The sequence below is a fragment of the Stegastes partitus genome, unplaced genomic scaffold, assembly GCF_000690725.1.
Source record: "Stegastes partitus isolate 25-593 unplaced genomic scaffold, Stegastes_partitus-1.0.2 Scaffold65, whole genome shotgun sequence".
Taxonomy (NCBI): Eukaryota; Metazoa; Chordata; class Actinopteri; family Pomacentridae; genus Stegastes; species Stegastes partitus.
The window spans coordinates 273,110-288,116 of record NW_007577796.1 but is presented as its reverse complement, the minus strand read 5'-3'; the positions used below and the strand labels follow the sequence as shown (position 1 = coordinate 288,116).

The following is a 15,007-nucleotide window of genomic DNA, read 5'->3' as shown; positions in this document are numbered from 1 at the left end:
CATGTATACACACACATTCACACACACACACACACCCACACACACACACACACACACACGCACACACACACACACACACACACACAGTCTCACCACTGGACTTAGGGAAGCATGGCATGGCACTAAGGATTGTGGGAAACGCTACCATTGGGGCCGTCCACACGAGGAGGAGTCGCAGACCATGACCAGTGGGGGTGCCGACACCCGGATTCCCCTGACCCTGACAGACAAGGGGACCCCCACACCGAGGTGGGGAGCCTCCCAACCAGCCCAGCCGAAGGGACCCGCAGACAGCACCCCCAGCAGCAGACCGGACACAGCCCCCATGAAATACTGGGGTTAAAAACTTAAAACTTTAAAGTATTAAAGGCCGTATGTAAAATAAAATTAAAATTTAAAGAACAAAATACATAATATAAATAAATAAATGATAAGAATGTAAAAAGACATATCAAAGCAGATATTTTAGTTGTAATACACATACCAGCTGTTATTTACTGCATGTATCTGTACATGGAATTTGCTTCCATCTTTGTCTCGTGTGAAGCTGACTGTGAAATGACACAAATAACAAAAACCAGAGACAAAATGGAGGTGAGAGTATCTCTCAAAACACATATCAGGATGTGGTCATTTACAGGAAATTATGTAACCTTCTACAGCATATAGAAATGCGTTGGGGTTGTATGCATACAGTGACATGCAGACCTTAACCCAGTTTGACTAAGAGTAGCACTTCCTTCCGGAAGTGAGTCCCTCTAACCCTCCTTCACTCTTTAATATGGTGACTTAACTGTCCTCCAAACATCTGATAAATGCCAAATACCCAGGTAGACCTTTCGGTTGCTTTATACAAGATGACTGACATTAACCAACAAAATAAAACAGTGAAGAGTGATCTGTGTCAACAATATCATCATTGAATCAGTCTACAGCAATCAATTTCAGTTTCATGTTCAGTAAGTTTAAATATCAAAACCAAAATATATTTATGAAAACAAAACACGACTCTAGGACTGAAATCATCTTCTGCTAAAATAATGTGTCTCAGTGAACTAAAGGAAAACTCATTTTCGTTGGTTTGATAAGGAGATATTGCCGTAGGGTTGCTCAACATCCGCGACATTCAGAGAAGCGTAAGTGTTCATTTCTTCACAAAGTTCCTTCGGAGAACTTTTACGCCTACAAATTTACAAAAACACACAATATCTTATATCGAATATCTAATATTTTTCTTACAGTTTGCAGGTTTTGAATTTAACGTAACTTTATGTACCTACCCTTTACGAATGCAGATGATCAGGGTGGTGAGGAGGACCAGGTTCAGACTTAAAGACACACCAACAATTATCCAAGGAAAGACTGCATCATACTCATGGTTCAAATCCACGCCAGCTAAAGAATACAGACAGTTTGGACTGTAACAAACCATTTGTATACCAACAGAATCTAACCAAAAAATATTTGTGCTCAGACTTTGACGCTCCTTGATCCTAATTCCTGCATATTAGTCATTTTAAAAATCTTTCAAACTTTTGCATAACTGTACAGACACAACAAGCTACTCACGGTCCAGCCTTAAATTCTCTGTGCCATTTGGAACTGGAATTTCAATTGCAGACAGGCCCACTTCATTGCTGCTGCTGCATTTGACAGTGGCGTTGTGGTAGTCAGCGGCAGGCAGGATGATGGTGCTGGTCACTGTTTGGATGCTACTGAAGCTGCTGACTGAGTAATCTGTGAGGGTGTCCAACGGCCAGGTGATCGGTGGCAGAGGATTCCCCTGACTGATGCACGTACAGACCAGCAGCTTCCCTTCAGTCCTACACTCGGAGCTATTTAGGATTTTAGGTGAATCTGAAAGAAAGAAACTCAAAACTGCTCAGCAATTCAGCAGATTCCTGGTCCATGACAGGCAAACATAATAGGGTATAATTCACACAAACACTGCTGCTGCTTACATTGCACATTCAAGGTGACAGTTGTTTCAACAACATCATGTGTATGTTCAACCACACATGTGAGGTTGCTGTTGTGATCGTCTGCGGTAGGACTGAGGTGTAATGCATTTGTATTCCTCCAGTGAAATGAGAAATGATCATCATCATGAATCACTGTAGTCACTCCATCAGCTTTTGTCCATTTCCAGTGGATACCTTCTTCGCCGTAGCATAAACGTTCAGCTATGCATGTTATTGTGACATCTTCTCCTTCCACCATGTGAGGAACCCAAATATCTGGTTTTTGGGTTAATTCTGAAAATGAACAGATCAATGTTAGCATCTGGTGTATATTGTACTATAGCCGTCACAGACAAACAGACAACAAACTATGCTGAACAGATAAATGCAGCATGTACTGTTCATCCTATATGCTGCAGATATCTCATACATTAATACTGTCAATTAATACATTGTTCATGCTGTTTATACTGTACTAACTACTTTTTCTCTCCCTGAAGACTTAGATTATCCATTTTATATTGCATTCACACCTATATATTCATTACATTATATTAATGTGTTCATAGCACTCTGTCCATCCATACTGTCTATACAGTAACATAGACCATACTGTAAATAATCCACAATACTGCTGCTTTTGTTCTTCTGGTGTGATGCTAAATTTGTTATTGTCTTAGTACTTTTACTCTGTACAATGACGATAAAGTTAAATCTAATCTAAACGTTTGATTCAATTCTATCAATTCTTAAAAAATGGGGCATAGGTATTTGTTGTTCCAACACAAAGCATGTCTACAACAAAATGGGCAGCATCAAACAGCCAAGTACACAAGAGAGGAAATAAAAATGAGCAGATGCAGACTGTGTTTGTGAACTAACAAGTCACACAACGTTCAGTTTTAATGAAGCTGTTGGTTCTTCCTGAAGGGCTTAGCAACGTTGGCAGACATCTTAGACTATGAATGGTGGAGTGGTGGACATTCCAATGTCACCCTATGAACAGCTTATAAAGTTTTTGTGCACAGTTGGCCACATTTAACAATTTTCTAACATGAACAATAGAAATTATATTTTTACATTTTTCTGTAAATCAGAAGAGACAAACCATGCTGCATGCTGCGTTTCCATTATGGTTCAGTGTATATTAAATGTCATCACATTCACTTCTGAACACTATCTGTCTGGTTCGTTAGTCAGTCTTTGGGGAAGCAATCGAGCTTTAAGGCATGATCACTATTCAGAGTATACTGTACTGAGCCTAAAGATGCTTTGTAATATATGTTTAATCTCGTGCAATAAAATTAATCAACATTAGATAGTCAGGAGGTGTATCACTCACCAGAAACTGAGATGTGAACTCTCTTGGGAAAAATATATGTCTGATTACACCCCCATTCCAGTTTGAGGCCATACTCATACTCTCCCTGTGGAAGGCCATATATCTCGAATGAGTCTTGTGTCTCAGATTCCACCTCTGAGATAACTGCTACTGCCACAGTATTTGCTGGATCTCCTTCAAACCATATCACTTCATAGGGAGCTGTAACGTTGTTTGTTAGAAAGGTCAGTTTGTATGGGATCTCATGACAGCTGCTAGACTCCAATTGAATGTGTTCTGTCACATTGATGGAAAACTCTGTGTCATCAAAGGTTTCTGTCAAAGAAAGCAAAACAATGTCTATTTCCAAAGTTTTAATAAACACTGGTTATTTTCATTTGATATAAATTTATGTACTATAGTGTAAATGCACAAAGTATCAAACCTTGAACACACTGAAGCTGGCATCTGCTGGTCTTCAAAAAGAACCAGAAAATCACCAAGTAGATCAAAGTCATCTTCCTTTTGCTTTGGTAGAACTGTGATAAAATAATTGAAAATGAGTACAAAAGAGATATGTAGTCTCAGGAGCCATCCATCCATCCATCCATCCATTATCTATACACCACTTAATCCTCACTAGAGCCTTGCTGGAGCCTTAGGGTGAAGGCAGGGGACACCCTGGACAGGTCGCCAGTCTATCACAGGGCCACACTTAGAGACAGACAACCAAGCACACTCACATTCACACCTACGGGTAATTTAGAATCACCAATTAACCTCAACATGTTTTTGGACCTTGTGGGAGGAAGCTGAAGAACCCAGAGACAACCCACGCTGCACAGGGAGAACATGCAAACTCCACGCAGAAAGATCGTGGGTGTCCTCACCAGGACGTGAACCGCTGCGAGGCAATGGTGCTAACTGCCGAGCCACCTTGCAGCTCTAGTCTCAGGATGAATAAGTGAATATATAGTTTTCCTCCCCAGCTATAGAACTTTAAAGCCATATTTCAGATACACAAAGATCCAGCAGCTACACATTAAAGAAAATGTCAGCGGATGCAGCTGTCACTTACCCCTCCGTTCTAAGACAGTGCTGCTTCTTTCTGTTTTCTTAAACTGTGTGTTATTAGGAAGTGGTCCTTTACAGGAAAGACTTGCAGCACTACATGCTTTCATTGAAAGAGGAAGATGCTGTTTTAAGACGTGTTTTTGTCTGCAATTGAATTTTTTATATATTTCTGCAAAGAAGATGATTGAGAGCACAATGAAAACATCACTATTTTCTGTAAATATAAATATATTTGTGTCACTGGTATGTTTGCTGCATCTTTAAAGCAGCAAAACTAAAAAAAAAAGCAAAAAGATATCTATAGTGGTATTTAAAATTAAACTTCTGTTGGGTTTCCTTGCTCATTTTGTGGCAATAGTTTATTTTTTTTTTAAAAATGTACAACATACAATGGAGTAACCTTCAACATTAAATGCTAGAATGCATTAGAGGCTGGATTATTCACATTAATTTAACTCTTGATTTGCAACAACCAGCACTTGCTTCTTCTCCTTCTTCTTCTTCTTCTTCTTCTTCTTTTTTTTTTTAAATACACCCTCATATTTGTGGTAACAGATCAGCAAAACCTATTTTTGCAGAACATAAAAGGGCAAGTATTAAAATGCTTAACAGTCATACAGAGATGAGTGCTAGATTGCCATATTCAGTTTATCCAAATGGTGTGTGTGTGTGTAGCAGTGGAGCATTGCGATCAAGTCACCAAGAGAGCGTTCAAAGACTTTCTCGCAGGCAAACTCAGCTTCTGGGCATTCATAATGGAAGTAGAGAATCCTCACACCACACTCTCATTGGGTGGTGTTATCTATTTCCACCCCATGTGACCTCGCTGTTATTTTGGTTGCTGGTCACAAATAGTGCAGCAGTTGTCCTGCCTGTGGCTCTTTGGGGATTTACTACTTTATTCTGGTATGTTTCCTCCACTTTTCAAAGTCATGGTAATAACAGGTTGGTTATCAAACTAAACACAGATGATGTGACTGAACTCATGTGGACAAATGCTGGTTATATGCAAAAAGAGAGGGAATAAATGAAAACTTACTTTGTCTCCAAAGCTCTGATGTGAAAACTGACCCACAGTTGACGCCAAACCTCATGAAAGTGCTAATAGGGTGAACGAAATATAAGGATGTGTGCAAGCATGTGTGAGTGTGTTTTGTGTATATAAGAAGAATGGATGTCATCTTCAGGCGTGAAGCCATTAAGTTGAGAGCAAATGGAGGAAAGTAATTTCCCCCTGAGCTCTTGGATTTCTCAGCATCACCTGTTAACCCTGACCTGTGGCAACTGCTGGAAATTAGAGGTTGTTAGTATGAGGCAAGGAAATAGCACATGTATACATACTGTATATACTTGGGCTGACAAAAATAGACACAAAATGGGAAGGGAACCGCAAGAGAGACCTACATTTTACAAAACATTCTTGTTTGCTTTCCAAGATATACTAAGAAAATCAACGCCAGCCTCATTTTTGTGCCTTAATTACAGCGCTAGAGCATGTATACAGTTAACGTATACTAGAAATCACCGGGAAACAATTAACCTTGCTATCCGCAAAGTTACAAAGTCCACCTAGCAGTATATCTAAAGCGCCTCGCTAATTAACACACTGTGTCTCATTTGTTGAATGCAAGCAGCGAGGTGAAAACATCAATTTGTGGTTTTAGGCAGAGTTATGTGCCAGGCAAAGTGACGACACCGAAATGCTCGATAGTGCTGGATGCATTAGTGAGCTTTAGAACCAGACTCGCTAAGCCAGAATAATTGTCTCTTGTCTAGGATACCAGTTTTCTCATCGAACTCTCAGAAAGATGACAAATGCTTCCCCAAAATGTTGAACTGTTTCTTTTAGACTGAGTTCACGTGAAACAGCAGTGAGCAGGCAGAGATGTGTTTAATAAACTAGAGACACTAAGACGCAGTGTAATTACTTCCTCATTATAGGTGTGTTAGCAGGTTTCTGTTAGAACCTTTTGTTTATCGTCTTCACCAGTGACCTATATTTTCAACCTGCAATCTCCTCATAATATTTCAAGTCATTTATACAAGATGTAGGTATGATTCATCTATTTATTCATTCAGTCAGTCAGGCAGTCATTGTGTTCTGCCGGCTGTTTTCCAGTTCCTAACACTCGTGTCGTTTCAGAATGGGCCACTCCCACCTGTTTTGCTTTTCCCACCGGTCAGATCACCTGACCATCCCCACTGTCCACTCACCTGTACCCACACGTTTATAGGTCTCCTATATGTATATATATACCAGCAGTTCATGGCCACCCTTCCTGCCCACGTGTCCAATTTAAGAAAAATGTGTGTGGACTATAATATTTCATGTTCACGTGTCTCATCCTGCCCGTAGCCCACTGTAGCTCCTCAGAGTGACATCTTCTATTTAGATTAGTCAGCACAGTAATCAGTAATCATTGTCATGTGCGTGTTGATGGATAAATATGAGGATTTTCAGTGGAGGTGGGTTCAGATCTGGACATACTACAGACCTTTAAAGCGTCCATCAGCTTTCTGGGTGCCAATGCTGTCCAGTAGAGGGCGTGTTTGAGAGCTCTTCTGACTTCCTCAATTAAACATTTGGCCTAAAACTTATAAATAATTAAACATATTTTGAGGGTCCAGTTCCTCCAACATAGAATCAGTTCCCTTCTAGTTTGAAATCGGAAACTGTGTGTTTGCAAGAAAGTGGTAGAAATGTGGACTGGTTGGCTGGGTGGCATCCTGGTTCCACGATTCCACAACAGAACCACTCTTGGAACCAGGACCTTGTTAGTAAGCAGTATCAGAACATAGTCGGTAAAAGCTATTATTAATAAAAGAGCTCACACTAGGCCCATCTTTATCTGTGTGCTTACACAAATCTTAAGCATGTTGTTTGTACCTATAAGTGGACCAAATAAAAGATCCCAGGAACCCCTACCGGACTGTCATCAAATCTGGAGTCACGGCCCGCTTTAACTTCACAGCTGTTAATATTTCAAATAAAAGGCAGCTGTCTCTGGCATCTCCAGCTCCACTTATCACTACGGCATTAGTCCACCATGTGACAGCAGAAAAGGCAAAACTCTTCAGCTGAAACAGTCAGCATTTTGCCTTCTGGTCATACTTTGAGTAAAACATGATGATTGCTTTTGAGTTGCGTGGCATTCAGTTGTGATATGGAGACAGGTGGCAGATTGATGTTTGTCACAATGCTGAAATGTTGTCCACTACCTGACATAAAGGCCTGAGCGAACTGAAAAGATGATCTGTCTGCTTTCATCAACTGTATTATATGAGCTTTTCCATTTTTTTCCCCACTTACTGGAGCAGACATTTTTCAAGGAAACAAATCAACAGGGGTTGCGGACATGCGTCAAAAGAAATCACCACCCACTATTTCTATCGTGAGGATGGATGCATGATTGCCTGCAGACAACTGCAGAAAGGGAATGCATTTCTCAGTGAAACCCAATCACTTAAAGACTGTCACATGACTTGTGTAGCAGGCGTCATGCAGTGAGTGGAGCCAAGGTGGATGTATCCTGGGTGTGAAACGCTCACATACCTTCTGTTTAGATCATCGTCCTCTCTGCGTTACGTTTATGATGGGGATTTCTTAATACAGTTTATGACCTCCCCCTCTCTTTGGGTGTCTGATCTTTTTAAAGTAAATTTGCTTGGCTGTATGATTTGTCTCCTCATTTTAGCGTAATTGATACAATCATGTGAGGAATTAAATTTGGTCCTTATGACACCAGACCTTTCCCCTTCACACCCTTCCCCTAAACCAAAGACACATATATGAAGTGAGAACCCCCCCTTTCTCCCCTTATCTGGGCTGGAAAAAGACAGAATAGACAACAAAAAGAGGCAATTTAACACCTCTATGGGCATGAAATGCCATATTTAAATGGTCGAAAGCACACTGACTGAAATGTGAACAAAGACAATTGGGAACAATTTGACAATCCAGTACACAAAATGCGAAGTTGTAACCAACAGAAACAGAATGATAATTAATAAGTAATTTATGATATAACTTTCAGATTAGATGACAAACGATGATACATTTGTTGAGAATAGATGATGTACATATGAGTGTCCACTCAAGGAAAATGGTGCATTGTCATCATATCAAACAATATACAGTTGAAACCAGAAGTTTACATCCACTGTATAAAAAGACATATAAACTCTTTTTTTTTTTTCACTGTCTGACATTAAATCAGACTAAACTTTTCCTGTTTTAGGTTAGTTAGGATTACCAAAATGATTTCTATTTGCTGAACGCCAGAATAATGAGAGAATTTTTTAGAGAGTTTTTTTACTGCTTTCTTTAAAGTCAGAAGTTTACATACACTAAGATTACTGTGCCTTCAAACTATTTGGGAAAGCTCAAATGATGATGTCATGGCTTTGAAAGCTTTTGATAGGTTAACTGACAACATTTGAATTAATTGGAGGCAAACCTGTGGAAGTATTTTAAGGCACATCCTTGGGTACAATTCGCAGATGTCTGAAGGTTCCATGTTCAGCTTTTCAAACAATTATATGCTTTTATAAACACCATGGGAATGTCCAGCCATCATACTGCTCAGGAAGGCAACAGATTCTGGGTCCCAGAGATGAAGTGTTTTGGTTTGAAATGTGCGTATCGACCCCAGAACAAAAGCAAAAGACCTTGTGAAGATGCTGCTGAAGCTGGTCAGAGAGTGTCATTGTCCATAGTGAAGTGAGTTGTGTACCGACATGGGCTGAAAGGCTACTCAGAGACAAAGAAGCCATTTGTCCAAAAACAACTTTAAAAAGCCAGATTACAATTTGCAAATGCACACAGGGACAAAGTTCTTCATTTCTGGAGACATGTTCTGTGGTCTGATGAAATTAAAATCGAACTGTTTGGCCATAATGACCATCGTTATATTTGGAGGAAAAAGGGGGAAGCCTCCAAGCCTGAGAACACCATCCCAACTGTGAAGTATGGGGGTGGCAACATCATGTTGTGGGGGTGTTTTGCTGCAGGAGGGACTGGTGCACTTCACAAAATAGATGGCAAAGAACATTATGAGGAAATATTGAAGTAACATCACAAGACATCAGCCAGGAAGGTAAAATTTGGGCTCAAATGGGTCTTCCAAATGGACAATGATCCTCAGCATAGTGCCAGATTAGTTACGAAGTGGCTTCAGGACAACAAAGTCAAGGTTTTGGAGTGGGCATCACAAAGCCCTGATCTCAATCCTGTAGTGAATTTGTGTGTGGTGCTGGATGGCCGTGTGGCGTGAGTCGGTTGCCTGAGTTCTTTCCGGTGGTTTTGTCCGGAGTACTGGGCCAGTATTGTGGGAAGCTTTTGTGAGGAGCTTTTGGACGTCTGCCCCAAGTCTTTGAGTTTAGATGCATCGCTACCAAACACTAAGGAAATGTAGGTAAACTTCTGACTTTGAAGAAAGTAATAAAAAATTCTGTAAAAAATGTCTCTCATTATTCTGGCACATACAAAATGGAAATAATTTTGACAATCCTAACTGACCCAAAACAGGAAAAGTTTAGTCTGATTTAATGTCAGATAGTGAGGAGAGAAAAAAGGTTATGTGTCTCTTTGTACAGTGTATGTAAATGTCTGGTTTTAAATGTAATATGTAGTCTATATGCAAGTAGGAGGGAATGCTTTATAGAATCTTTCAGTTTATTAATGGTTGTTTTTTCAGCCTGCAGCTTTACTTTATGGTTCTCTTTCATATTCATTCTCTATGTTACATGTTTTTTTCCACCCAGGAGGCGATTAAGCTCTGACAAACCCACTGTACACACCCTGCTCAGCACCCAACAGAAGCCAGACAAAGTTGGCAAATAGCTTTTGAACACAGTGGAACCTTTTGCACTAAAAGTGGCAGGTATTTCCCTGAGGAGTAGGTGGAGACCAAAAGCATGGCTTAAAGAAGAGCAAGTAGTGGACTTGCATTTTCCAGGGGGCAGGAAAGCTGACTCCAAATGAATGCTAGTATGGCCATTTGCTGTTTGCTAAAAGGTTCATCACACCAGCTTAGGAGGTGACATGTCTGTTTTATCTACTATACAGTCTTTAAGCTCAGCATTATCATTTAGTCCTCAGTTTGTTTCTCACTTGTGCTTTAGGAAGAACACATAATCCTGTGTCCTGTATTGCAAAGTGTAACTGATTATTCCCCTACACAATCCCAGACAAACCTTCCTGTCAAGTCAATCAGCAGGCTTTTGCTTGTGATGTAAAGACATCAGCAGCACAATAATAACCACGCTGACCGTGCCGTGAAAAGAGGAAGTCAAAATACAGGATCTGTATCTCATCGTTTATTTACCCAACTGTCTTTACAACAGTCAGCGCAATGTAAAATTAAAAGCCTCCTTGTTTGATTTCTTTCAGCAAACGGGAATCCTCTTGTTTTCTGTCAACCTTTTTTTGTTATTTTGCCATAATATGATGATTCACCAATGAGGCAATGCTCAGGAGAGTGGTGAGAGAGTGCCGCTTTGACATTGTTTTACTTCTGTCTGCAGGCCAGAGACAGACAATGCCTCACTCAATGGGAGCAGGAAAGAGGTTGACAGACCACTGTGTTTAAAGGGCACTTGGAATTCAGCAGCTTATGAAGCTTCGTTGTGGCAATGGGGGGCGGAAGCCTCTTTAAGGAAGGGAGGGGGGGGCTTAATCTAGAGTGCAAGCCAACACAAGTCTCAGGTGGCCGACCTCCTTGATCATTGCACCATGAGAACCACCTGAACGGGTCAGAGACTGGGGATGGTGGGAGAAGTGATCGGACAGGAGGTGTGGCTAATATGTTATGGTAATCCCCGCAGTGACACAGTAACCAGCTGTCTGCAAACCACAATTTAGCTTTACTCCTAGATGATTTAACGCTATTGCACCATGCATCCATTCATTCAGAGAGTACAGTGATGTATCGTGGCCTGACTATAAACGTGATTTGCCTAAAAGGATAAATGCTAGCCCAGCTTTAGATTGCGCCGCAGGTTTTTCCATGTTGCAGATGTATAGTGGGTATCATTGGATTTCCTAAGCTTAGTAAAAAACAGCCAGCACCTGCAGTGTAATCCAATCATTTGTATAGTAAAAGCCTGCATTAAAAGACAGTAATGAGGTAATATAAGAAGGTAAAAAACCAGTGAGAGGCTTATGAATAAATAAAACCCACTGTTTATAACACTTTACAGAGAGCGAGGGCCACCAAACCTCAGCTTACAGCTCACTGTGATGAGTATTGTAATTATCATCGGCAGTAAATCTTAATGTCGAATGGTGTCCAAGGGCTTAAGAGTAGGCTTATGCCTCAATAATATTTTTTTCTCCAATGCAGTGGCAAATATGAGTTATTCCTGAAAAGGAAAGTCACCAGTGGGGACACATCGTATTTAAAAGCTGGCATCTCATCAATCCTAATTCCTTTTAGAGAAGAACTGATCAGACTGTCAAAGGCAGTGTTTTTGGTTCCAGGGAAGATGATGAATTCATTTTATTTTGTTGTTTGCACTGACAACTAATTTCTGCTTATTGAAACAACTTGCAACTGAGAAAATTATGCAGATTATAGAACAACAACAAGACTTCACTACAAGTGTGTATTGCAGCACAATACCTGCTGCAGTGTGAAATGCTAAAGAATCTTCCCTTCAGCTCTGTGGAGTGTCATGGTGAACTTATTGTCAAACACAACAACAATAATATGCTGTGATGTGTTGCAGTTATTGGTTACCTTCCTGTGAGGAAGCTTTCTCTGTGGTCATGTTACAATCTCTGCACTCAGGACCTCTTACACGTGCAGGTATGCGTCATATAAGGCAGAGGTTGCAACACTGCAAGGAGTGGCCAGTGAAGGCAAAGCTCTGATGTATATCAGGAGGTATAGATCACTGTTATGACTGGAAAGTTCAAAACCAGTGAACCATGAGAGGCAGAGTGGCTCTGGAGCTGTTTGGGCTCTCAGGTTGGAGCTTTACTCAGGTTTGGGGTACAGCACAAGGGAAAGAAGGGGAGGGGGGACTGTGTCAAACCTTGAATGATAAATCACCTGACATGTTGGTGGAAGAGCTTCCACTGCTGCTTTTAGTTAAAGTGTACAGTAGGAATAACTATGCGGTGCTCAAATTATTATCAGGAATCTCTGGTATTGATTTTGTCTATGTTTATTCAGTGTCATATAATAGGTTTACGCAAATTCTTAATGTATTTATTGCAGCTTATTTAATACTTATATTGAATCAGATTTTATAATTCTTTACATGATCACCTCCCTGAATTGAAATGGGAAAAACAAGAGGATTTTAAGGAAAAACATGTTCAGCACTGCATTGCTATTAAGTCATAAATCAGTGTCAAAACAAAGTACTATAAAGTGAACGATTGACCAAGAGGAGCAACAAGAAACATGGAAAGCAGAAGTGGAATGAACAAAAACAAATGTTTAATTGTACAAATGCCATACAAATGGTTGGAAAGGAAGAGAAAACTGCCAAAGACCGAAAAATGAGCTTCAGAGCATGAAAAAAATCAGTAAAGAGGGAATCGGGATACACATGTCATTAAATATTTTGAAGCACACAAAACCATCAAAAACCATTAAATTAAATGTTGCACACTTGATAGCATGAATTGTACTGATGCCTGGTTCACCACGATGATTGCTCCCATATGGGGACACGTCATCGGCTACATCTTTTTTTTTTTTTTTACTGCTCTTTCCTTTATCCTGTTTTCAGTCTGAAATCAATATGTACATGAACTTACATCCGGATTTAGTATGTAGCTGATATTAATGTAAACTGCAAAATGTAAAATAGGATGCTAACAGATGATGACACAGGGTAAGAAGTGTTAGTTTGATGCTCGTGTACCATCTCTTTTTGCCTGATATGTTAATTACTGAGATGATGTGCTATTTAATTCTAAGGAAGAGCCATCTCCTGGTCATTGGTGCTTCTTTCACCAGACTTCCTACACTCCCTTTTTCCTCTGACCCCACAGGGTCAACTGGCCAAAGGCCACACAAGGAATAGAGTCTGTCTAGAACCAGTCATCAGATTCAGACATGAAACAATAAGATAGTTCACATGTGTAAACCAACGAGCCCCTGATCAGCACTTTGTTACATTACAAGCAATGAATTCGGAATGAGCACAATTTGGAGCTTCTGAGATCTGACTGCCTGCTGCATTTTGTCCAAGAAATGGAACTGCCACTGGCTGAATGACGACTGATGAATATTTGTCTTCTTCACAACCATTAATCCACATGAACAAGACGGACTGAACCTTTTGCAGTGAAAGTACACTTGAGATTTATATATAAATGCCTACAGCACAAACTGGCTCATGTGCAGAGATCCAACCCTGCACATCTGGCAGAAACTGGGGACATTTTGTCCTTTAACTATGGCATGTGTGGAGAATTAATAAGTATATGAGTAGCTACACCAACTTTAAATATGCTATCCAGTGCAGACATATGGCTAACTTAAAAAAGATCTGGAGATAAAAGCTGATTAGTGAATGGGTGGAAGAAGAAATGTTTAAGTGATAGCCAGAGGCGCTGGCACCTGTGTGCCATGCAGCACAGGGACCAAAAGACAGCCTCCTGCAGAGGTTGTTACAGGATGAGAAAGCTGCACATCTGGAGCTTGTCAGTATTTTCACACAAAAAAATGTACTAAGATTTTCATACTGCTTCTGCCCTGGCACCTTTTTTTAAAAAAATAAAAAGCGGAGTGAACAATTACTTTTTAGAAATATTACTTAAGTGTTGAAATCAATCCTTAGTAAATCATATGACTTGCTTCAGGACTGAACATCACAAACATTTTAGAACAGTATTTCTTTCTTTCATCACTGGCATGCTTTTGTACAATATATGTAAATATGCCTTTTTTATCACAACTGGCTTCTGTTGGACAAATTCAGCTCTTTTTGCACATTCTCACTTGGCTCCAGATAGTGAAAGAACAGTGACACTGGTTTAGTGGAATGAATAGCCTCACAGGAGGCTCGGAGACTGAATGAATAACCCATCGGGGAGGCATCAGAGGAGTTACAGTGGAAAGATTTTGCTTGAAATAACAATAACTTCATCTCAGGAGCTCTGAAATTCAGATGCAGCTTAGAAAGCCTGATTTAAACACTAAGCCTACAGTGCATCCATACTTTTATAAATGTTGTCAGCTATAAGAAAATGGAATGTGTGAATCTTGTTTTATTAGGAAGTCTGAAGCGTTTCCAGATGTGCTTCTCGTTTTTTCTTTCTTTGATTTACTTTCAAAGGGTTCATCATAACACCCATTTACACATTTAGCCAAATCTGTGTGGACTCTTAAAAGGAGATTCTAAGTATAACACATCTCTCAGAGTTAATGTGATACAGAAAACATTAAAAGACAAAATGTTGACAGCATTTAGAGTTTGAGACATATTGTAGCTGTAAACACATTTGCAATGAGAGGTATATATCAGCAGAAAACAAAATAAGGGAGTTAATGTGGCAAACTAGTGCTACTAGTGCTCGGTCTACCACTGACCACACTACCGCACTGTGATTTTAGCTGAAATGTGTCCATGAAATAGAAGTCCACAGAGAGAGAGGGAGCAGTGAGAGAGAGACTTTTAAAAAGTAATAGCC

At 40.0% G+C, this 15,007-nt stretch overlaps 1 protein-coding gene across 2 annotated transcripts; it reads right to left on the bottom strand.

Moving 5' to 3' along the window:
- Positions 1-463: 463 nt before the first annotated feature.
- Positions 464-3,917, bottom strand: LOC103353234 (sialic acid-binding Ig-like lectin 16). Of its 2 annotated transcripts, none has more exons than XM_008276105.1 (6): positions 3,728-3,917; positions 3,304-3,618; positions 1,962-2,255; positions 1,570-1,857; positions 1,281-1,395; positions 464-1,182 (listed from the first exon to the last, which is right to left on the bottom strand). In XM_008276105.1, the coding sequence occupies exons 1-6, from the start codon at positions 3,798-3,800 to the stop codon at positions 1,068-1,070; spliced, it is 1,200 nt and encodes a 399-aa protein (XP_008274327.1). In that variant the 5' UTR covers positions 3,801-3,917; the 3' UTR covers positions 464-1,067. The 2 variants fall into 2 exon arrangements, with proteins under 2 accessions (XP_008274327.1, XP_008274328.1); XM_008276106.1 differs by having other exon boundaries at positions 2,157-2,255.
- Between the last annotated feature and the right edge of the window lie 11,090 nt (positions 3,918-15,007).